Raw genomic sequence first — 24,645 nt, forward strand, 5'->3', positions numbered from 1 at the left:
TCTAGTTGTGTCTGCCTGTCTCCTGGGCAGTGTCTTCTATGACTGTCCAACCTCAGATGCAGAAATTGAGGATCCCAGGTAGACCTGCTTCTACCTGGTATTAGTGTAGAAGTGGGTTTCAGACCTTTCCAGAGTCATGAGACTAAAGTTTTGACTTAGTTGTCCAGTCGTTTTTCCCCTTGTGATCCCCTTTAATGTTTAGCCTTTGTCCAAGTCCTCTGAAGTCCTGCCTGGCAGGGTTCCAGGAGAGGTCATGCCAAGGGGTCAAGTTCTACAGTCAGTTTCAAGAAGATATCCCAGCCATCCTCAGGTTTCAGTAAGAGCTGCGAATTAGGGCACTGTTTAATTTTAGCCTGAAGGGACACTGAGCAGCATCTACATACAAGGGATGTATGTAGATGGAGTTATTGAGCAGAGGATCAAGAGATTCCCCACTGCACTGTGGCAAGGACCTAGGACAGGACCATCAAGAATACCTAGGACCACAGCACTGTGCTTCCCTCAGAGTGGGCACCCCCTTCCGCTGATGGTCAAGATTCATACCCTGTTGTGGGAAGGGGAATTTGTAAAATGGTGCCTTATTTAAGGGGTTCATAGCAAGCTAGGCTTGCTGGTTCACCCCTTTAATCCCAGCACTTGGGAGGCAGATAGCAGAGGATCTCTGTGAGTTTGAGTCCAGCCTGCCTCATGGACACCCTGTGAGTTCCAGGTCATCCACGGCTCCATAGTGAGACTTTGTCTCAATAAAACAAAACTTTAAAATAAAGGGCTGGTATCATGTTTGTGGTGTTTCAGAGATACAAGACTTTATTACTACTAAGGATCACCAACTAGCTAGCAGTGAATCATGTCTCACATTGTGCCTACTTGATCCTATATGGGTACACCATATACCCTTCTCTGTGAAGGGAGCAAGTACAGACAGAGATTTCACAGCCTATGTTGGCCCTATGCTTTTGCCTTGTTGGTACCCTTGCCAGTTTGGCTTTCATCACTCCTTCCATGAAAGCTATGAACACTCATAGGACAATGGAAGCAAAATTTTATTTCTCTTGGCTGGGAATGAGAACTAGCAGGTGATTGTACATAGGACTTTCACCCTCCCAGAACCAAAGAAGACATGCTCTGCCACAAAATGGCTCCCTCTGCCCAAGTGAAAGCCCAGAAGAGGCAGGTGAACACAGCGTAGGGCAGGGGCGACTGCAGTGAATAGAGTGGCCAGAGTGATCCAGGGGAGGGAGGGTCCAGGGCTCAGGAAGGGAAAATCAGGCTTCTTGAGGGTGGGACAGGTGTAGGGATGTTCTCTGCCATGGGAGCTTCTGGCTGGCATAGGTGCCAGGCTCAGGGTACCATAACGCGGTACGGACTGCCTGGGATATGCTCATCACCCCACTTGACCACTAGTGTGTACTCCCCTTTGTCCTTGAGCAGGTAGGAGACACTGTAGAGGCGGCTGCCCATGTGTTTCACCAGGATCTCTTCACAGGGTGTCCTCGGGCCATGCACCCCCACCAGCAGCATGTTATTACCTAAGGTAGGAAGGAATAGGCCTCATTGACAGGCCTTCCTTTGGCTATAATTACTCTGAACCCTTCTCCCTATTCCACATCTTGTACCTTGCCTGATTAATAAGCTTCCTCCCCCAGCAAGCTTCACATACTCCACCCTCACCACCCACCACTCAACAGGCCACCAGAGGATAAATTCCAGCTCCTCCAGGACATTTTCTTATTATATCATGTGCATTGGTGTTTTGCCTGCATGTCTGTGTGAGGGTGTTAGAGCCCTTGGAACTGGAGTTACAGGCAGTTGTGAGCTGCCACATGGGTGCTAGGAAATGAACTCTGGATCTCTGGAAGAGCAGCCAGTGCTCTTGACCATTGAGCGATCTCTCCAAGCCCAGCTCTAGGACATTTTCTTGTGGGGCAATAAGGAGAAAGCAGGGAGGCGCAAATAAAAGTAGCTCCATATACCCCTAAAGGCAGTTCCTGAACTTCCCACGCATTAACCATCCTGTTATTTCTGGCTCTGTACTTCCAGAAGCTCAAACCAGGGATACTCACCTGCTTTGCTGCAGTCTACTGTGAAGCTGCTCTTTTGGCCTACATAAGCCTTGTTCAGCCCCAGGCCTTTGGCTACTATCTTGCTGACGTCAGCAGGACCTGGGCCTGAGGTCGCATGCTGGGGAACAGTAGCAACTTTATTCAGGGAGTCCACAAACACAGATGATGTCTCATGGAGGCTGTGGTTGCTAACAAGACGGGAACCTACAGGACAGAATGGGTGAGGCTGAGGAGTGGCTGGAGCATCAAGTCATTGGGTAGGCACTGACAGCTTAGCATGAGGCTCACCTGTGACTTTGGCTTTAAAGGGGCTTCCTGCAATATGATAGGGGCCACCATACTTGATGGAGATGAGGTAGCTGCCAGGTGCCATGGGGGTATAGGTGACACGGTAGCCCTCAGGGCACTCCTGACAATCCATCTTCACCTTGGAGGGGCCGTCAATGGTAACCGAAAGAGCACCAGCTCCAGCATTGCTTGTGTTCACGATAAACTCAGCTGGGCTCCCTGGGAGCATGGAAGTTCAGGCAGAGTTTCCCTCACTGCCTTCCCTACCTTCAGCCACCCAGCACAGCCTTGATATTTCCACATGCCTCTGGTTGTTGGGGCTGTGCGTCCACACCCAAAGCTGTATGAACCTACCTGTGACACCACCTTCTAGGCCTGTTCCATAGGCGGACACTAAGCCTGGGTCCCCTCCATGCCCAGGCTCCCCAACTCGGATCTTGAAGGGGCTTCCAGGGATGTGAGTACCATTGAACTTGACATCAATCAGGTAGATGCCATTCTCTCGTGGGATGAAACGCACAGCATACTTATCTGAAATGAGAAGGACATGTTATGTGCCTAAGATACTTTTCTGTATGTAACTAACGGTATCTGAAAGAAACAGCTTTGGTACTAATATCCCCTTCTTTTTTCATGGCACCAGCAGAAACCCAGATGCTCCATGGACAGCCCTCTGCTTCCAGAATTGTCAGCTGGTACCCACCTCAGTATCACATACATCCTGGGGACTAAGGCTAGAGTCTTAAACAGTCTACTGGTGAGTCTTGGTGGCCTGACAAGCAAAATGTCCACCTTTCTGTCATCTTAGACAGTGTACTGTTAATACCATGCTGCCTTAGCAGCAGCATGCTTAGAGATGAGGAGGAATCTCCTTCAGATCATGGACCTAGGGGGAGGGGAAAACTCATGAAACTAGTACGCTTCAATAGAACTGCTATTCCTCTAGCCATTGAAGTAGACTGTCTGTCTCTCTGTTTGTGGCTCTGTTTTTGTCTATCTCTTTCATGTATGGCACTGCCACAAGGTGTTCTTCCTAGTGGCCATGCTAAAAGCCATATCTTCATGGATGCTTGCCAATCTGCAAAGGGTTTCTTAGCTGAGGAGCCCAGTTTTGATTGCTTACAGAATCATTACTTGTCTTGTATACACTCAGCCTGATTCTAGTCAACTAGGTCAAATGGTTGGGTGACTAGACAAAGATAGAGCCTCACCTTGGTCAATCTCTGTGACATAGCACTCCTCCAGAGCTCCTGAGGGGCTGTGCACCTTGGCATCAATTGCCCCTTTGGCCCCATTCAGGCTGACTGCAAAAGAGGCTGGCTGGTTGACTTTTAACCCTGACTCCTGGAAGCACAGCAGATGTGGTTAGACAAGAAGGCTAGAGCCAGGGCAAATGGGAGAGCAGGAGACCCACAGGGTCACTTACCCATCTGGTATCCAACATGGTTTAAAGAGGGAGAGCCATTGATCTGTGAAGCCAGTAAGCCACAAGCACACCCACATCTTCCTAGCCCCTAGACATCTTCTCCAATCATACACCCAGGTAGCGGAAAGGGAAGGTGGCCCCACCTTGTACATAGCACTCAGCGCTAACAGGCTGTCCCTCTTTAAACCTCAGCCCTGGTGCTCAATGGGCACAGGCTTCTGTTCAAAGCCTTTAGACCTGAGACACGAGAAAAACTCCACGCGGTGGGCAGGGCACTTCCTGCCAACCCTAAGCGTGGGCTGTACCCAGCCAGAGCAGAAGCCTGGCACCCAGAATTGTTTCTAGGTAGGCCAATCAGCTCATGGCCGAGGCCTGCTTGCCATGGTGACTCTGGTCTGGCCGGGCCCAGGAGCCCCAGGTGGGCAGTTTCTCTCAGTGCCTCACCTGAAGACTAGAAACAGTAAGGCGGCGGGCGTCACCAGACGGAGAAGCCACAGGCACCACGAAGGGACTATCAGGTATGTGTTCCTCGTTGAACTTGACTGAGACCTCATAGTCACCTGCAAAAGAAGAAAACATAAGGCTATACAGGGGGTGTCACATATCACCAAAGGCTAGCTTAATAAAGGCCCCTTGCCTTCCACAGCCAGCTTGAATGTCCCTGGAATCTCAAGATGGAGAACAAGAGCCAAGTAGAGACTTTACCACCTGGGTTCAATACACCCACACTCAGGTCCTACCTCCCCCTACCCTACCCATCTTTGTTTTCAATACCTGGCTCCTGAACTACGTAGGCAACGCCACAGGAGCCATCCTTGCGATCCTCGAAAGAGATCTCAGCCTTGCTGGGGCCCTCAACAGCAATGGCCAGACCTCCAGCACCAGCTTCCCTAGTCCAAATGCTGAACTCCGCTGTAGGAAAGCAGTGTGTGCTCATGAAACAGTGGACAGGTTCCCAGTCTCATCCAACTCTAAGCAAAGCCAAGATCAACACGCCTGCTGGCTACTTCCTCCAAACACCCAAATAGGCCCACAGAGAATAGCAAGAATTGGACAAGTACACCTACCCGGCACTCCAGCTTCAGCTCTCTCCAGGCCAGGGCCTCCAGCACGGACCTTGTGAGCACCCCCTTCCCCGAGAGGCCCCACGGTGAACTGGAAGGGACTCCCAGGCACATGCTGGCCCTTGTACTTGACACTGACTGTATGCATTCCCATCTCAGCAGGCACAAATCGGATACAGTAAGTATGGTTCTCTCCTTCTACAATCTCTGCCTCATGGGTCTTGCCTGATGGGCTGGTCACCTGGGCTGTCATATCTTGGATGTTAATTTCTACAAGTAGGAAATAACTTGGTGAACAGGGTCCTGTCTCTACTTGGGCATAGGGTTGCTCCGGGAACCCTCCTGATCTTTTCCCTACCAGGAATCTTCAGGCTGAGGTCACAATGGCTGCCAACATTGGCCACGGAAGGGGCACGTCGCCTACGTGTGATGCTCTCTTTCACCCGGCCCTCACCTGTCACCTTCACAGAAAAGGGACTTCCTGTAGGAAAAAAGTATAGTCCATATGCTGCACAGGTTACAGGTAGGCTCTGGGGTGTGTCCAGGAATGCTGCCAAAGCACAGGGAAAGGGTGTAGCTGCTGCCCTCACCAGGCACATGCTGGTCAGCGAATTTGATGTTTATGATGTAGTTTCCAGGCTCTGTGGGACAATAGGTGACCCTGCATGTACCATCCTCCAGGTCCTCTGTGTTGATGTCTACCTTGCTAGGGCCTTCAATGGACAGACTGAGCCCACCGTAGCCTGAGAAATAAATAACAGCTGTAAGTCAGGATGCCAAGTGAAGCTGTATTGCCCCAGCTAGCAGGCCACCACTGTTTACCTGCATCTCTGGTGTCAATAATAAACTCTGCAGGCTCAAAGGTATGGCCTTCATGGAGGCCTTGACCAGAGACCCTCACACGGCTGGCATCACCTATCTCCGACTGGCTGATCACTACTGGGATGGGACTGCTTGCCACATGCTGGCCATTCTTCTTCACATGTACCAGGTGCTCTCCTGTCTCCTTGGGCACGAAGGAAATCCCTAGGCAAAGGACAGGGCCATCAACAAGGTGTGGTCCCACAGCTTCCTTCCTTTTTCTCATTGAAGACAGGATACCACAGGCTAAGGTGGCTTTAACTCACAATGTAACCAATGATTGGTTCCCCTGATTCTCCTGCCTTCAACCTCCCAGGTATTGGGATTATAGGCAATCACCACACCTGGCTTCTCTCTCCTTCCCTGAAATTCTTGCTGCCACTTGACCTCTTACCCACGTGGCCATTTCGCAACCGTTTCAGTAGACAGGGCTCCTCTCGGCCTGAGGGTGGCACCACAGTGGCTGTGAGTAGGCTGAGGTCTGTTTCTGAGATGTTGATGGGGATATCAGCAGCAGAACCCACCTTTAGGTGGGACATACGCATGGAATCGTCACCTGGTAAGGGTACAAGCCATCAGCTACTATAGATGCAGCCCCAAGACCCTACCACCTGTTCGTGTCAATACTCCTAATGCTCCCTACCTGTGACTCTGGCAGTGAAGGGGCTGCCTGGGATGTGCTGATCATTGTACTTGACTAGAATGCTATAGTCACCAGGCAGCACAGGCAGGTAAGAGACACTGCACGTTCCATCCTGGTTGTCAGTGCAGCTGATTTCTGCTTTAGATGGACCCTCGATGGCCAGAGACAAGCCCCCTGAAAAGTATCACAGGTAAGAGTGAGAACTGTGCCCAAGGACACATTGCTAGGCCTTCATGGGTGAGGTGACTTCACAGGTGAGCAGAGGCAGGAAGATAAGGTAGAGAACTCCACTTAGGATAATTTCCCACACCCAGCCCTCAGCCAATGGAGGACAATTTGTATAGGTTAAGCCTAGAGCTTTTCCTTACCCTCTCCTGCATCCTTGGTGTTGACAGTGAAGGTGGCAGGTTTGTTGACCACTCCGTGGGTAAGGCCAGGACCATAAGCAGTGACGTGGCCACAGTTTACATAATCCACATAGAACTGTAGAGGGCTTCCTGAGGACAGAATAAAAAGCTACATGGAATATCAGTCTCATTCATATCTTTTTGTTTTTGAAATAGGGTATATCTGGCAGCTTTGAACTCACTATGAAGCTAAGGATAACCTTGAATTCCCGATCCTCCAGTGCTAGGATTACAGGCATGTGCCATGATACTAGTTTATCCAGAGCCTCATGCATGCTAGGCCAGCAGTCTACCACTTAAAACCCCACCCCTGCCTGTTCTTTCCAAGACGTAGAAATAGGGGAATGGGATGGGACAGGCAAGAGGCAGTGGGCCCACCTGGGATGTGCATATTGTCATAGCGGATGTCCATTTCATGCAGGCCAGCTTCACTGGGTGAGTAGCGCACAGTAACAGTACCATCCTTGTTGTCAGTGATGGAAGGCTGGGCCACCTTCCCTGAGGGCATCCGAACTTCCCCTATAGAGCAGCGGTTTTGAGGTCAGGACATATTGGAACACCTGGCATCACTGTTTCCAAGCTCCTTTCCAGCCCTCAACTCACCAGTGATCTCGCCCTTCTTGATGGTGAAAGGAATGACAAGATCAAAGGGCCTCAGACTGGTTACATCTAGACCATTAACGCCCACCACAGGCCTCTCTGGGATCTGCAATAGAGAGAGAAGAATCAGGTGAGTGGCTTCTCTGCACATATGGTAGAACAGGGCCACAAGTGTCCCTATGGATTAGGCAAATTGAATAATAGACCAGGCCAAGCCTTACCCAGGTTTGCTGGTTACCCTGAGGATAGGTATACTGTGGTGCCAGCTGCTGAGGCCGTAGCGGGGTCTGCACTGTTGGTTGGTCCCCAGCCAAAGCCTGCAGGTCAAAGTGAGAGAGCTGGAGACTGTTGTCACAAAGGGACCTGGAAGGACAGGTTAGGATTTTCCCAGATCTCCCTGCCCACCCGTCCTTGGCCCCTTCTCACTGTAACTTGGAAGGGGCTGTTGGGCACATGCTCGCCTCCGAAGCGCACACAGATGACATATTTGCCCGGCTGAGGGGCTGTGTAGAAGATGTCAAAGGTACCATCCTCATTCTCCACCACGTCCACATCTACCTCGGAGCCATCAGGCGTGCACACAGTGCAAGTCACCTTGCCTTTGCCTGCTGCTTTTGTGTCCACAGTAATCACTGTCTCCTCCCCAATCTGGATGGTGGGGCCAATGCCAGCACCTGGGAGGGCAGAGTGGGTCCCCAGAGGGGAGCCAGCAGGTAAGCCTGGCATTTGGGCTACTCCCATCAGCATGCCATCCCCCCAGGCCTCTTATTGCTACAACCAAGCACAGCCAGCCCCAACCTCTAGCCCAACCCACACCCCAAGCTACGATGGTGAGTGGTTTCTCAGAAGGCAGGAAGGATTCTCCTGACCACCTCAAGCCCCTTTACGAGAGAGGCCCAACAGGTGGTACCCAGGTACCTGGGAAGAAAAATAAAGGACCATCCTATCCCAGCACAAGCATTTACTGCCACCTCCTCTGTCAACTCAGCCTCAGCTGGTACCATGGCCTATGCTGACAAAATACCAGCACTCTGACTAGGCAGGCCCATGGCTACTTGCGCCCCTGTGGCCTAGCCCTGGGCTCCAGTGTTATGTGTGGACGCAGTGAGGCGAAGTCCTGCAGCAGTGTGGGGGATGTGACACTTTCTTCCCTACCCGCCCCCCAGGCCTGAAGGTGAAACTGGAGTTTCCTGACAACTGAGAATGCTTGCTCAACCAGAGGCTTGCAGTGAGAGGTAGCCCAGCACAGCCTGGCACAGGCAAGAGCAAGCAGCACGGTTAGCACCCAGGCAGTGCATCACAGCAGGCTTGGCAAAGCAGTAGAGGCACCCAAGAAAGAGGGGGCAGAGGGTCCAAGCCACCACTTCAGGGTTGCAAGGGTAGAACATCTAAGCAGCCTCTAGGGCCCCATAGTGCCCGAGGAGAGAGAAAGGACAGTGACGTTATGATCTGGGGCTCAGCTGTGGACGCTTGGGAGCTGTGGGTTGTAAGGCCTGGCAGCAAGAGCACCCCTGCAGCCCAGCCTCCCACAAGGAAAGCAGCTAGGAGCACCAAATCTACTTTAGGGCCAAGTTTAAGGGGACCCTTTGCCATCCTACCACCAAGCCCCACCCTCATTGAACTTGGTCTCACAGTAGACCAAGATACATGAGACTCAGATAGCATCTTTAGCTATAGATCTGGCTGCCTGCTACCCATGCTGCCCTCTGAGCTTCCTGCATTCCTGGCCTGTATCATCTAGCTAATTATTTGGGCCCTCTTCTGAAAGCTACTTGATTCTTCATTCCTGTACCCAGGCTCCAGGTGATCAGCAAGCCTTAACCAGAGCATCCTCAAAACACTTGTTAATTGAGCTACTACTTAATGTCCCAATGGCCACTGATCTGGCCCAAGATAACCTTCTGGATTGCCCAAAGATGACTGAAGTTCCCTGGCTGAGCTCCCTGCCGCCATTCCATAGATAATGGTCTAGAAAATCGAGGCCACTTGTTGGCCTATTCTGCCCTATGCACACATATATGCTATCTCGAATCCCATGGACTATTCTAACAAAGCAATCTAGCTTGTGCCACAAAAATCTAACTATCTTATAACGCCGTCCTTGGCTATCTGCCCAAGTGCCTGGCTGACAGGTAAGTAGTTGTAGCCTCATATCGGTATCCCTGGAGTGTCTCTGTCTTGGAGCAGACAAACCTGTGTAATAGGGACTGTCTAAATAACGTCACTGCTGAGGGAATGGGAGGAGAAGGAAAGAAGGAGCTGGGTTGCAGAATGCACTTTGGAGCTCTGAGGCTGGGCCAGGCCCCGCCATGCTGGCCACCCAAGCAATTAAAACTGGCACTACTGCACCACCAGCCAGCACCACCCACTCATGCACCGCCCCCAGCCCAGGACACAGAGGCCCCTGGGAGGCAGGGATGGAAGTCTGTGGATCTGGCGAGGGCTAGAGACTCCTACTGGGTACAGGAAACCACCTTGTCCCCTGAGCCCATGCAGGAGCCCTTGTGAGAAGGAAGCACCTGCTGCCCATCCCCAGGTGCTTCTCTGGGGTGCCAAGATCCCCAGACCCCCAAAGTCCCTAGTGAGGTGCCTCCTAGGATACACTTCACCCCAAGCTCTCAGCTGCAACCCAAGTTCTCAGATGGGGAAATGGAGGCCCAGAGAGGGGAGAACCAGAGCACTCATGCTTAGTTCCAGAAACCTCCCTGGGCCCTGTCCCTCCAGCCCATGGCCTTGTCTGCACAGCCTCCCCAACTCTGTCCTCGCCTAGAGCTGCAGCTGGAACTGTCCTGGGAATGAATTAGCAATGAAGAGGAAAGGAAACTGCCTCTCTGGGCAGGAGGGGCATTGGGAGTGGCCCCAGCAAGCAGCTTACCTAGCCCGTGACCTCCGATTGACACTGAGGTGAGAGGGCAGAGAGCAAGGAGAAAGGTCAGGTGAGTCACTCAAGGGGGCGGCCCCCACTCCCACACGCCGCCCCAAGCAGCGAGCCCTTGCACACAGGCACACCCAAGCCCCGTGCCGAGCGCCACCATGGCTGATGGTGGGCTGGCTCACCTGTGACTGTGCACTTGCTGGCATCCCCAGTGGGCACAGCCCGGACACGGTATGGGGAAAAGGGGATCTCATCACCACCATACTTGATGAGGATTGTGTACCGGCCTGTCACATCTGGTACATAAGCCACTGTATATGTCCCATCATGGTTATCTTGGATGTGTGTCTTCTTGGGCTTGCCTTCAGGGTCCTGTGTGGCAAAGCACAGGGGAGGAGGTTGGTCCAAGCCCAACAAGGCCTAAATTATCTCAGGCCTTCCATGGAACACCAAGTAGCTTCTGGGCCTCTCAACCCCCCTGGTCACAGCAGCTGCCTGCCTATGGCAGAGTCTGGAATGGAAGACCCCAAACATCCAGCACTGACATGACAGAGATACTACCAGAGAGCAGTTTGGTGTCCAGCCTCAGCCCTGGGCCTATCCTAGGGGCACTAGTAGCTTAGTGAAAGATCTCAGTGTTACAACATTATACCTGTCCTGTGAGAATATTGCATGTGTGGAATCTGAAGTACTACAGGCTTTGGTACCATGCTCAATAGCAATGCATATGTATTTGAAAGGAAAGCTTGTTCCTTTCAATTTGGGAGAAAACTGTTACATATCCTAATGTAGTTACATCAGCAGACCAGAAGCAGAGGCCCTGCCCTTAGAATACAGCTACAGGCAGACTAGTTAGCAAAACTGAGCTGCCTGCCAGCTGTAGCCTTCAACCCCAGCTGCTCCGGCCTGGTTCCCTGCCTCTCCTCCCTGTTCCTGGAGTTGCAGTACAGCCCAGGAAGCCAGCAAGCTCACCGTAATCTGGACAGCCAACAGACCCTCCCCAGCATCCTTGGCATCAATGGTGAACTCCACAGGCAGGCTGGCAGGCACACCAGTGGTATTGAGTCCAGGTCCACTGGCCTTCACCTTACTGGCATCATGAGTGGGCAGCACCTTGACCTTGAAGGGGCTATGAGATCAGGGTGTTATGAACCATCAGAAAAGTTTCAGTACCCAGCCTGCCCCCAGTATTCACAGTGTACCCTGCTTCTTACCTCCGTGGCACTTCTTCTTCCCCATATAGCACAGAAATGCTATAGGACCCTTCTCGGCTGGGTACATAGTTGACAGTCTGAGTACCATCGGCATTGTCTACTACATCCACTGGCTCCACCAGGCCTAGCCCCCATCCCAAGAACAGAACCTTAGGTTAGCTCTTTATACCCACTCCCCAACCCATCTCATTGGAGGACTAAGACTGAGCCCGAAGCCTAGACCTTATCAGGTCCTTAACTACCCAATTCTAGGAATGACCCCAAGACCCTGTAGTATAAAACATGTATCCAAGTCCTTCCTTAGGCCCTCCCTCTTGCCACATCTATTCAGTGGCCAAGTCCTTCTCTGGGGTTCCACCATCTGTTCTAGCCCATTTTTAGGCATGCTGGGCCTAAAAAAAATGATGCCTCCATAGCTCCCTGTTCCCAGGTATGTGAATTCTCACCTTTGGGGCCCTGCACTTTGACCTGCAGTGGGGCAACTCCAGCCTTGCTTGTGTCCACCTGAAAGGACTGAGGGAGGTTGGCACGAACCATGCCTGGGCTGAGGCCAGGCCCTGAACACTTGACTTTAGATGCATCTGTCACATCATGCACAGGGACCTTGAAGGGACTACCTACGGGTTGATGCAGAAGGATGGTAGTAGCTCTGTAAGACACTGTGGATATTAGCAAGCAGTCTTAGTTCTATCCTGTCATTGTCTCCTCACCTGGAACTTGGTGACCACCATAAGTGACATTAAGGCTATAGGTTCCAGCTTCATAAGGGATGTATTCTACCGAGCAGCTGCCATCTTTATTATCCATGCATGACATCTTGGCCTCTGAGGGTCCCTCAACAGCCAAGCCCAGTCCACCTGTGCCAGCTCCCCTAGTCCAAACAGACAGTCTGTCATTACCTGGGGTTCCTAAGCCATTGACTGCCCTTGCCTCCTCAGTGCCTCACTTACCTAGTCTCCACTGTGAACTTGTTGGGTTTGTTGGTGGTACCACTTTGGATGCCTGGCCCATGAACACGTACCCGGGAGGGGTCACAGCCCTCTGTGACAGGCACTTGGAAGGGGCTGCTGGGCACAGGGCTGCCATCATATGTCACATCCACCGAGTGTACTCCTGGAGGGCAGGGCAGGTCAGGAAGAAGTGGGCTTCTCCACTTACTCCCTGCTCTGACTAAGGTGTCCCCAGCACATTCATACCTTCCTCATATGGAGTGTATTCCACTTTGTATGTGCCATCACCACAGTCTTGCACAAAGGTCTCTGTCAGGTTGCCTGAGGGGTTGGCCACACGGGCCTTGACATGTGGCCCTCCAGTCTGTGTAAGAGCCCGGGCATCCACACTAAACTCAGTGGTTGCCTCTCGGAAAACACCTGGAAAGGACATGGTGAGGAAGCTGTGGTTATAGGACTCTTTGCACTCTATAACTGCTACCCTCCCCCCTACAGAAGGTCTTCTTACCTTGACCCTCAATTCCAGGCCCATAGCACTGTACACCTGAGGTATCCACAGCAGGCTCCACTTGCAGCTTGCTAGGGAAGTTGGGTACAGGCTGGCCGCCATACTTGATGGTAACAGTATAAGCCCCAGGACAGAGAGGAATATAGGTAATAGTGTGTGTGCCATCACCATGGTCCTGAATGTATACTTCAGCTGGCAGTCCTGCCTCAGAGCAGATCTCAATCGTCAACTCAGCACTGCCAGCACTTGAGCAGTCCACTTGAAACTGCCCTACCTCACCAGCAGTAGCCCGCTCCAGCCCAGGGCCTGAGCACTTCACCTTGGATGCATCAAAACAAGGAACCACATGGGCCTTGAATGGCGATCCAGGAATATGGGTGTCAGCAAAAAGGATGTTGATGTTGTAGTCCCCAGGCTCAGTGGGCACATAAGACACAGAGCATGTGCCATCACCGTTGTCCAGACACTCAAGCTGTGCTTCGCAGGGGCCTTCCACTGTCAGGCCCAGGCCACCAGTACCAGCACCCTTTGTATCAATGGTGAAGCGGGCAGGGGAGCCTGCATTGCCCCCCTGTAGCCCTGGTCCAAACGCCTTCACCTGAGGGAAGGAGGAAGTCAGAAGCAGCTACCACCCCAACTTTTCATCTGTCTCCTTTTGCCCTACCTTTCCTCCTCACATAAAAACATGAAAGGAGTAAGTTGCCTAATGGGTCATCCACCCATCAATCATAAATGAAATGACAAAGGGTCAGGACAAAACTGGAGAAGATAGGATGCCTTCAGAAAGGAAGATGGGCCAATTGTGGTCCCAGCACTCAGGAAGGCTAAGGCAGGCAGATCTCTGTGAGTTCAAGGCCAGCCTGGTCTACAAAGCGAGTCCAGGACAACCAAGGCCACACAGAGAAACCCTGTCTCAAAAAAACAACAAAAAAGGAAGAAGGGCCCTCCCCTTATAGCCTCCCAAACCCAATTACCTTGCTAGGTTTGGTGGGAGCCACAGCTTCCAATGGAAAAGGACTACCAGGCACAGGCACACCATCATAGGTCACTTCCACCTCATAGGGCCCCTCTTCGCGGGGTACAAAGCGTACTACACTGTTGTCAGCTCCCAGGCCTGGCTCCACCTTGCAGGGCACGACTGCACCTGAAGGACTTACAATCTTGGATGCTACTTTGCCTTGACCACCTGCACCCTTTGACTTCACTGTAAACTCCTGATCTTTGCCAACCTCCACTTCTGTTGTAATGATGAAAGCAGAGAAAAAAAAATCAAACATCAATTATGCAGCCCCAAGAAAGACTTAACTAGATAGGAGTGAGTGACCCTCAATGGCAATGACAAGTATTACAACTACTTACTGTCACCAAGGCCAGACACCTTGATCTTGCTGAGATCCAAGCTTAGAGATATTCCCACTGAAAATGGACTCTTAGGTATGTGATCTCCTCCATAAGTGACACTGACACCTACTGGGCCCTGAAGTGGGTATAGAAGTATAGCGGTTTACTAATCAGTACCCCAGTATCTTTGGCCTACAGCTGTCCAGCTTGCTCATCAGCCCCCCAAGTGAGAAATTAGAAACCCCCTAGAGAAGCCTACCTAGCCCACCATATACAGGCTGCGGTACAGATAGCTACCTGCTGCACAGGAGTGTACTTGACTGTGTAGGTATTATCATGGTGGTCAGTGATGTCCACATCTCGAACGGCATCTCCCTTAGCCAGTCCTGAGAACTGGACATCCAGCTTGCCTTTCCCAGCATTTTTAGCATTGACCGTGAAATGGGTAGGTTTGCCAAGCTCAACACCTGAGGAAGTATAACAAAATAGAGGCATTCTACTTTTTGCTCCCTATCCTTGGTTCCATTCAACCTTCTACAGAACATTCATCCTTACCAGTGCGACTTAGGCCAGGACCCTCAGCCTTCACCTTGTTGGCATCATGAGAAGGTTCCACTTTGACTCTGATGGGGCTGGTGGGTGTGGCCTATAAATGATGAGAAGAAAAGAGCTAAGGATAGCAGCACCGCAAAACTTAGCAGTCTAGGGACTGAGAGCAGTAATACCTACCTGATCGGCAAAAAGGACCATGATGGTATAGCTGCCAGCCCCACAGGGTGTGTATTTCACAGTGAAGGTGTCATTGTCATTACGGATTATATCAAAGTCAATATCAGCCTCAGTGGGGCCTACTACTCCAGGAGCACATTTGATACCAATGCTGACATCTCCTGTGGTTGAGAAGTGGGGTAAGAAGAGGCTGGCTGGAACTTTGTGGAGACAGCCTATCCACCTGTCCTCCCATTCAATGCTAGGCCTGCTAGGCCTTACCCTGGCCAGCCTCTGTACAATCCACAGTAAAGTAGGTGGGTTCATGGGCCTTGAGTCCAGTCTTGGCCACTCCTGGACCATACACTTTGACTTTGTTTGGGTGGCTCCCAGCTCCCACATTCACCTATAAGGTATAAGGACAAGTGAAAAGACATGACAAGCTTGTGAGAGGCTTCCTCAGCTACTGCTGGTAGACAGTAGTAGCTGTCAAATATTGCTGCTGCTTTGGAACAACTGGAAGATCCTCAAACAGGTAAAGGTAAGCACATGATACTATAATTCTACTCCTAGAGAATTTTGAAAACCTAGGTCCACACAACTACCCAAATGGTCCTACCAGAGCTATTCACATAACCCAAAAATAACACCTTAAATATCTGCAAAATAGACATAGTGCTTTCCATCCACACAATGGAATGGAAAAATTATTCAGGCATAAAAAGGTATGAAGAATTGAAATACTACAATGTTAAAAAAAAAAAACAAACAAACAAACAAAAACATCACATGACACTCGGCAAAAGAAACCAAACAAAAAGTAATAGAATGAGCATGGTGGCACATAACTTTAATCCCAGCACTTGGGAGGCAGAGGCAGATGGATCTCTGAGTTCAAGCACAGCCTGGTCTACAAAGTGAGTTCTAGGCCAACTTGATCTACTGGTGAGAGCCTGTCTCAAAACAAAAGAAAAAAAATCACACACTAAAAAGGTCACACTGTGTGTGTGTAATATATATATATATATATATATATATATATATATATATATATATATATAATGTATACATAATTACATCTATATGAAAGGCCCAGAAAAGGCAAATGCATAGATCAGTGGTTATCAAAGGCCAAAGAAAGAGGAGTGTGTGAGATAGGAATTTCTTTGGGGGTGATAATATCCTACACTGTGGTTATGGCTGCCAACTACTCTGAATATGCTAAAAGTCAAGTCCAGTGTAAACCGGATAACTTGATATGCAAGCTTGGTCTAGTTAAAACTGCTACAGGAACAAAGGGGCTCTGGGGAGATGGGATAACAGTCCATGGGCTGGCTTACCCGGAAGGGACTGTTGGGGATGCTGACACCTCCCCAAGAAACCATGGCTGTATGCTTCACTGGCTTTCTGGGCACATAAGAGCAGCTGTAAGTGCCATTGCCATTGTCTTTGACTGTCGCCTCCACAGGGCAGCCCTCATTGTCCTGTAAGGCACACAAAAGCAAGCAGTCTGCTGGTCAGCACCTAGGCTTAGGGGCCAATCAGTCCTGCCCTGAACATGGGTATGCATCCCACCTGGACTTGAACTCGGAGAGGGGCCTTCCCAGCATGCTTGGCGTCAACTGTGAACTCTGCTGGTTTGTTGACAGCCACACCAGTCTTCTCCAGTCCAGGCCCACGTGCCTTCACCTAATAAGAAACCAATCCAATCCCAGAAGACCAAGGTAAGGCTACGAAAATCAGGCAGGGAAGTAAGTAACAGTTTCTTACTTAGGAACAGGGTGCTAGGCTCATGACCTCAGCCTTGCTGACAAGATGGGATCATGACCACCACCTTCCCAAGCAAAAGCAGAAAGCCAAGGTTCAGGTCAGTGTTGTATGCCCTTTACCCTGTCTGGGTGAAAATCCTGGGGTGCCTCACGGATGTCAGCCATGAAAGGACTGAGACGAATGTCCTCGCTGTTACACAGCACATGAACAGCATACTCGCCAGCCTCCTGGGGCCAGTAGCGCACATCACAGGAGCCATCACCCTTGTCGTCACATTCAATCTTGGCCTGGGATGGACCTTCCACAGAGAAACCTGACAACAGCCATCAGTCCTATTGGTTCCCTGGTGCCTGGGGAGAGGCTGCCCTTGCCACCCTCTAGTCCAAGCACCCACTCTGAAGCCTCCAACTTACCCAAGGTGCCCACATCATCACCAATGGCCTCTACTACAAAATCTGCTGATTTGCCAACAACGCCGCCTTCCAGCCCGGGGCCCCAGGCCCGCACCTTCTGATTGCCACATTCAGTGCCTACCTTCACCTCAAAGGGACTGCAAGCAAGAGCACCACAGTGGTAAGCACCAAGAGGCACTGCCCTATACCAAACAGCCACTGGCCCCTCACCAGACAGGGAAGATGGTAGGGCTCAGAACATGGCAAGTAGTGGAGGGAGCTTACCTGCGACCAATGTTCTGGCCACCCCATGTGATAGTGACCGTGTACGTGCCAGGGATTGTGGGGTAATATTCAAAGCCATATACTCCATCCCCTAGGTCTTTCTGCTTTACACGCTCCTCGCCCTCTGCAAAGACAAGGAAGAACTCAGGCCTGTCCAACCATGACTTGAGGCCCATCACCCACCACCCCACCAGAAAAACTTACTGGGGCCTTTTACAGTGACCTTTAGCTCCCCGCTGCCAGCGCCCTTTGTGTACACCTTGAAGTCGGCTGTCTCCTTCACTCGCACACCCTTAGGCTGGAGTCCTCTACCAACAGCCCGGCAAGCAGCTGGGTTACAGGCTGTGGGCAAATAGGCCAGCTCAATTGCTGGGAACTGGGACTGAGTGGTATCTCCTCCCCTGCTACCCACAGAGCCAGGCCATTGGGATTGGGGGGTTCCTTAGAGTTTGGCACAACAGGCTGGTGAAGCACATGCAAGAAAGAACTAAAATGGGCCATGACCCTAGAATCTGCAACCCAAACATGGAAATGGCAGACTCTTTCCCACCTGCTCGACACCAGCCCCAATAACCTCCGCCCAGCCCTCCCACCAAGAAAAAGAGAGATCCAAGTACCGTTGACCCTGTGGGCAGAGTAGAGAGCAGCAGGTTTCTAGACAGCCGGAGCAAGCTCTTCCGAAGGTAAAAGCATGGAGGAGATAGAGAGGGATAAGAAAAGAAAGAGGAGCAAGAAGGGTCCCAGCATGGGAAAGGAAAGATAGTGCTTGCCTAGACAGTGGAAGCTCAGAGACTGGGGCTCCCAAACAGGGTCTTCAGGAGGACAATCCCAGTTGCCTGCTCCTCTCCCAAGAGGCCCAGGCCACAGCACCACAGTAGAGGAAGCATCCATGGCCAGGCCTACCTTGGCCAACAGTGATAGTGTAGGGGCTGCGAGGGATGGGAACACCGGCAAAGGTGACATGTACTGTGTGGACACCCTCCATGGTGGGCTGGTAGCTACAGCGATAGGTGCTGTCACCCCTGGCCTCCAGCTGAGGTTCCACTGTGCCTTTCTGTCCTGTAGGGTCCTGGATGACAACGTCCACCTTGCCTGTGCCAGCTCCTGTCCCAAGACACAAAGTTAGCTCTGGAACTCCAGCACAACTCTCCCCCAATGGCTGGCTTGGCCTTGGCTGCCTCCCCTCACCTGCAGTGAAGATCTCAAAGTAGGTAGTCTTGTTGGCGATGTTGCCACTGGGCTCCAGACCAGGGCCCTGGGCAGTCACTTTGCTGGCATCACCCTGTGACTTGTCCACATACACCTCAAAGGGACTCTTGGCAATATGTTGGCCAGCAAAGAGCACAGTCACCTATTCCCAGGAGGAGAAGACTGTGAGGGGGAGGTAAGGGACCCTCCACCAAATAACCATTGGCTACTAGCCTCCTTCTCAGGCAATGACTCACCTTATGAGTCCCCGTCACTTCAGGGACATACCAGACAGAGAAAGTACGGTTCTTGTCATTATTGGCAATAACTTTCGCCTGTAATAGGAAAGATTGTTAAGAGCATCCCTTCCAAAAGGGTCCACAGCTGGATCCTGCCCTGCCAATGGATAACCCTACCTCTTCCTGGTGTCCAGCTGGGTCCTCCACGTACACCAGTACCTCTCCCTGGCCAGCACTTCGAGTCTCCACAGTGAATTCTGCTCTCTTCTTTACCATATTGCCTGTAGGCTCAATGCCTGTCAGGAGAAAATGAGTGAGCCACAGACCAGCTGTTAGAGCCACATCTTCACACCTCTATACTCTGTTTCCCAGACACTAAAGCAGTAATAGGGACACAGAATGAGAGACCCTATCCCTCTACAGGCTCAGTGCCCCTCCCCAAGCTAGACACAATCCAATCGGGTAGGTTTGTTTAGTGTAACTGTAAACCCAACATTGAGCCTGGCCTCAGAACCCAGCTGTGTGCTCTTGCCATGAGGACAGGCCCATGCCTGTTTTCTGAAACAGTCTGGTTTGCTGCACGAGTTTCCCAACCCCTTGCACATGCATGATCCTGACTGTTTCATTTCTAATTATAGAATAGCAATATGCTGGGTCCTCCTTCAAACAAGCCAGTAAAACTTAAGGAACTTAATGGTATTCCCTTGTCAAGGCACCATTTCTGACCAACCCTGATCCATTCAGGTTCCTCAAGAATGATTATTTTATTGACCTGCTGCCATGACCCAAAACCTCTCTTAGGACACAAGTTGAAACAGAATACTGTCCCATGAGCCACATATAAGTGCTCAGGCCCCCAGAATTTCACTGGCCAGGGCCCCTCACCTGGCCCATAGGCTCGGGCTTTCTTTGGGTTCAGTTTGGGCCGAAGAGGAGCCCCTGGCTTCAGCTTGGCCTTTGGAAACTGAGACAGGTAGGTCATAACTGAATGTTCATCTACATTGGGATCCACAATTTCCTCTGGGGTGATCACCTGTCACAGACAGAAGACAAGAGCCATTAGGCCTCTCCTTATTGTGACTAAGTACCCTTTAGCTGCAGGGGCCTGCCAGGGAGCATACCTGAGGAATGCCTAGCCAGTCATCAGCCTGCTGCATGGCTTCCCGTGCATTGTTCACAGGCTTACTAGCATCCCAGGAGTCCCAGTCAGGACACAGGCCTACAACAGAAAAAAGGCCATGTTGTAAGTTTAGGGGCTATAGCACTACTTTCTAGGTTGACCAGACAGCCTTAGCCCAAGATCTCCCATGTCTGCGCTCCTCACCTGGGGCACAGCTATCAACAAGAGCACCCAGGGCCCGGCCACTCTGCCAGTCCCGACTGAAGTTGGTAATGGGCAGCTGTGGCAGCTTGTTCTGAATCCAGCCTAGGAGCCTCTGCTTGGGTGTTTGCTTCTTGGCCTCCTCATCCTCCTCCTCATCCCACATGGGCATCGAGATGGAGTAGTGCAGGATCAGGGTCCAGATGAGGCCTAAGATCAGCTTCAGATTCCCATCCACAATGGCCTTGCTGTCTGTGAGAAGAGGGGTGACAGCACTGAGCAGTTAGGGTTTTCCCTCATCAAGGCTAGTGAGGAAGGACCTGGATAGGCAGCAGAGCAAATCAATTAAGTGACAGAAGCCCCTCCCAGCTAGGGGTGGAAAGTGGATCAAGCACTCTATGCCCAGGGCCTCTAAAAGGGTACAAGGAAACATTTGGTGTGTTTAGTGATAAAAGAGACTTTGTTGGGGGGGGCACCCATAGACACATGATGACAATGCAATAAGGAGGACCCTGCCAAAAACCACAAGGCCCAAAAGGAGGGTGGAAGAGCAAGTGAGATGAATACTTTCCAGCTGCTAAGATCAAGACCTGCCCCTACCTCCTCTTGGTATCTATGGAAACTGGGAGAAGTGGCCCAGCCCTAACTGGCCTAGAAACAGGGCCCCTGACCTCAAGCTGGGCTGGAACCAAAGAAGAGGAAGGCTAGGTTGGCAAAGAGTATTAGGAAATACAACTGCTGCTCCAGGGTGGGGGATGAGGCAGGGGAAGTGGAGGTGTTGGCAAGGATCCTTGTGAAAAAGGCTATAAGACCCACCCTTCAATACTTCCTTGTCTCCCACCAAGATACGAGTCAGGACATGGCACAAGGTGGGGAAGGGGGCACAAGTCAAAGGAACTATGTTTAGTCCTGAGGCTTATAGGAAACTTCTGGGGTGACAGCCCCCATTGCCCAGCTGAAGGAGGAAAAGGAAGAGTAGGGTGGGGCTGGGCCACTTAGGAGCCCCTGTTGCAGAGACCTTGGGTGGTGTCCTCAAGTCCTGATGCTTTAGCACAACCTGCTCAGCTGCTACTCACCACCCAGCCTATTTGCCACCTAACGGGCTAGGTCTTGGGCAGCCACCAGGCTTACCACAAGGGAAGTGGTTAGGGCGGGCACCATGAACACCCATCACCATGGCAACCCCTCTCAACCCCACCCAAGGCCACCTCTGGGCCATAACCTCCTCAAGGGTGTATAGCTTATGGTGGGTAGCATTTTCTCCAGCTCATCTTTGGAAACCCTTCAGGCCTTCCCTGTAATCAGAGAATGTTTATCTAGTGAGTCAATGGGGGAGGGTCATGAAAACTAGAAGAATACCACTGGGAGGGCCATCTAGGGCAGATGGTATCCCAGTCCAGTGAGACAGCACCTAGAAGACTACCACCTAAGCCTCTGAAAGCAGTTACCATTCACATTCTCAAACAGGTCCTGGCCCTTCATGGATTTTTTTTCATTGTCCTAAAATGGTGAGAGGATAGAGAAGGAAGTTCAAAGAAGACCACGGACACCAGGGCCCTGCCCTAATTCATAGGTCCAGCACAAGAGTCCCCAAGGAGACCAAAGGGGATGAGCAAACACAGACCCACAGTCATCCCAGGAAGGTATAGCTGGTCCCTTCCCTGGTCTGATTAGGCGGGCTATGCCTGCTACAGCCTCCTCCATGGCCCAGGGTTGAGAGGCAGCCTGGTTAGATGGCCCCGCCCCATCCCACCCCCTATCCCCAGCCCCTGGGCCAGCTGGCCCCCTCCCTCTTCTAATCACTGCTGCTTTCCAACATTTTTTTGCCTTATATGGCAAAGCTCTGGGAACTAGGCCTGCTCCAGACAGCTCAGAAGAAGGAGGGGAGAAAGAAGGCGGGAGGAAACACCCCAAAGAGCTGGGGTGTGGCCTGCTTCCCCACATCCGGTTGCCCCTGCCTCAAGACTCAGAAATGACTCAGCTGGCTAGACTGAGGCTGGGAGTAGGGGTGGGCCTCCATACATCCACTGGCATGCCTCTATGAACATTCCAAAGAAAGAATTCAGCACTTGAAAACTACTGAGGGGCCAGGAGAATCTTGATGCTTCACTGGTTTAGCTAGCATGTACCATTCCTAAGTCATAAGAATAGCAGAGAAGCCTTTCTATTAGGGAAAGGGTTTTAAGAAAGAGTGCATTCTTTTACTCTCACCGTTTCACATTCCCAAGTTACCAATTCTAGTGCCTGTCCATGTGCAGCCCCTACTTTGAGAAAAGGATCCTGCAAGAGGCAATACCACTGTGTCAATCTCTCCAGTTCAATGACATGGGGCACTGGGCTAGCAGTAAACCCAGTGTACACTGGAGCACTTTTCAACCAGTCTCTGCATTTTAGATGCAGAAAGACAAAGCAGGAGTTTGATTGATGATAGACAGCAAAGCTAGCAACCAAGCACACTACCACCAGATGTCCAAGTGCCTTCAGTTACCACACACAATACACCTGGGTTGCAGTTTTGCCAACAATACATCCCTTTGCCACCACCTCCAAGTTCTCAAACAAACATAAACTGGGGATTTGAACCATCTCCAATGAGGGAGCATGTTCCACGGCAAGAAGCTGCGGGAGTCCTACATAACAGGAGCCACAGCTGCAACCTCCACTTTAGAACTGCACAGGCATCCAAAGACTAGAAGAGTCCTTTCAGAATTGCTGTTGTAGTGGAAAAGCATGGACATCCTAGGGATGGGGTGTGGCTCTCTGGGGCCTAGTCTGTGCCTGTCCCACCACTGCTGCAGTGATGGGGGCGCGGCCTACAGAGGATGTGAGCTCAGACTGGGAGCAGGCCAGCAGGGCAAAGCGGGCGGGGGCGCGTAGCGGTTCGCATGTTCGCCAGGCCAGCCTGCTTGCCTTTGTTCTCGAGAACCTCGGGGAGCAAGGCAGCCAAGGGGCCCAGGGGTACCCTTGGTTTTTCGGCAGCTAGGGAGGAGAACCAGGAGGAGGCCTTTAGGGGAAAGGGAGAGAAAATGTGTGGTGACCACGCCCGCACCCTCTCGGTGCCCCAGTGTGGCCCACGCCCTCACCTATGGACACGAGCTTGATGCTCTCACGGTCCAGGAACTCAAGAGCCACCGACACATTTTCGAGCTGCATCTGACGGAAAGTGGGTCGTTGGTTGTGCTTGCGGTGCATCTTCTTCTGGCTGAGTACCTCGAGCAGCGCGATAAGCCGCAACCCATCGCTCAGGTCCGTCTGCAGATTGGCGATGCGCTTGCTCACGCACTTAAGGTGCTCATTGCACCAGCGGGTAAATGTGTTCTGCTGGATCTTCTTCCATGGTGCATCCTCCGCTAGGTCTTTTTCGGTAGCCGGCATCTCAGCGTCCCGCGTATCGATACCGCCTCCAGGAGCCGCGCCCGCCGCGCTCTGGCCGGAGCGGGAGTGAGAGCTACTCATTTTGAGGCGCGAGGCGCGGAGGGGCGGTGCTGCAGCCTCAGCGAGGGGACGGCCCTTTAATTAAAGCCGAAGGCACTTCCGCGAGTTAAAGGCACAGAACAGAAGTCGCGCTGTGGGAAGAGCGAGCCCTTTAAAATGCGGACGAAGGGTGGAGCCAGAAGCAAGGTTTCCTTGGGGCGGAGCCTACGGGTGGGGCGTCTGGGCCACTTGAGCTCCACGCCGCCCCCCTCCGTTGGAATGCCCCCACAAAGTCGCCCCTCCCCCTCCCCCGCCCCCACTGCTGCGCTCCACCTAAAGCGACCCAGCTCTCCTGCTTCAGGGAGGGTCTTTGAGCCCCAGAGAGCACAAGGAGATCCTGCAATAACTGCTACAGTACTACAAGAAACGGACCTCAGATCTAGGAAGGGCTGAGCAGTTCTGTCACAGGACTGATCAAGTCCAGCTGGCACACCCTTACAAGGGACTTTCTTTCCCTAACATCCCTACAAGAGGGTGGAGCCAATAGGGTCCCTAAATCACTTAGACTCCTCCTGATCCTCCACCCTCCTCCTTTATCTTTATTCCTCTAACCCATTCTTCCCAAGTGCAGCCTGGTCCACTGCAATGCGAACAGTCCAATACTGAGAGCGAAGCCGACCATAGCCCCTGGCGCTACTGTGAGGTCTTTGTGCTCCTACGTGCCATGAAATGGCTGCCCTCCAAGGCTCTCATCACCCAATGTAGCCACTCGCAGACCTCTGCCCTTCCCACCAATCTCTGCTTGTCTTCCAAGTCTCCATGGCCCTGGCCTGAGCACCTTTACTAGCCCATTCCCACCGTCTTCCTCTCTGGCCCCTAGTTCCATCCGGGAGGAAATGGGGCGGGCACTGGGCCGGGAGACTGCCAGCACTCCAGGACGAAGCAGCCTTCCAAAGGCCCAGGGCATGCCAATGGGCACAATCAGAAGGTTCCCGCTGTGTGAAGCGGGTAGATGGGTACATCTTGTGCCTGTCTGACTCACTACCTTGAGCCCTGAGTAGTTCTGGGGGAGAGCTCTCATCTGGCAG

The 24,645-nt window shown here is 51.9% G+C and overlaps 1 protein-coding gene across 2 annotated transcripts; it reads right to left on the reverse strand.

Annotated features, from left to right (window-relative positions):
• Window positions 1–1,025: 1,025 nt before the first annotated feature.
• On the reverse strand, window positions 1,026–23,703 carry Flna (filamin A). Of its 2 annotated transcripts, XM_055605520.1 has the most exons (47): window positions 23,227–23,703; window positions 20,147–20,395; window positions 19,944–20,041; window positions 19,708–19,855; window positions 19,000–19,118; window positions 18,841–18,918; window positions 18,584–18,746; window positions 18,299–18,499; window positions 17,600–17,737; window positions 17,396–17,519; window positions 17,132–17,268; window positions 16,838–17,031; window positions 16,524–16,637; window positions 16,289–16,432; window positions 15,231–15,354; window positions 14,970–15,130; window positions 14,796–14,886; window positions 14,538–14,707; window positions 14,259–14,376; window positions 13,874–14,136; window positions 12,900–13,497; window positions 12,638–12,811; window positions 12,392–12,554; window positions 12,152–12,312; window positions 11,888–12,058; window positions 11,442–11,565; window positions 11,200–11,356; window positions 10,410–10,599; window positions 10,228–10,251; window positions 7,779–8,026; window positions 7,574–7,669; window positions 7,356–7,458; window positions 7,131–7,271; window positions 6,714–6,842; window positions 6,346–6,519; window positions 6,097–6,258; window positions 5,664–5,867; window positions 5,432–5,584; window positions 5,200–5,322; window positions 4,845–5,111; window positions 4,552–4,689; window positions 4,222–4,337; window positions 3,563–3,695; window positions 2,706–2,882; window positions 2,352–2,570; window positions 2,064–2,267; window positions 1,026–1,529 (listed from the first exon to the last, which is right to left on the reverse strand). In XM_055605520.1, exons 1-47 carry the CDS (start codon window positions 23,597–23,599, stop codon window positions 1,342–1,344), a joined length of 7,944 nt encoding a protein of 2,647 aa, XP_055461495.1. In that variant the 5' UTR covers window positions 23,600–23,703; the 3' UTR covers window positions 1,026–1,341. The 2 variants fall into 2 exon arrangements, with proteins under 2 accessions (XP_055461495.1, XP_055461496.1); XM_055605521.1 differs by lacking the exon at window positions 10,228–10,251.
• Window positions 23,704–24,645: the final 942 nt, after the last annotated feature.

The sequence above is a fragment of the Psammomys obesus genome, unplaced genomic scaffold (genome assembly GCF_907164565.1).
Source record: "Psammomys obesus unplaced genomic scaffold, mPsaObe1.curated_primary_1811, whole genome shotgun sequence".
Lineage (NCBI taxonomy): Eukaryota > Metazoa > Chordata > Mammalia > Rodentia > Muridae > Psammomys > Psammomys obesus.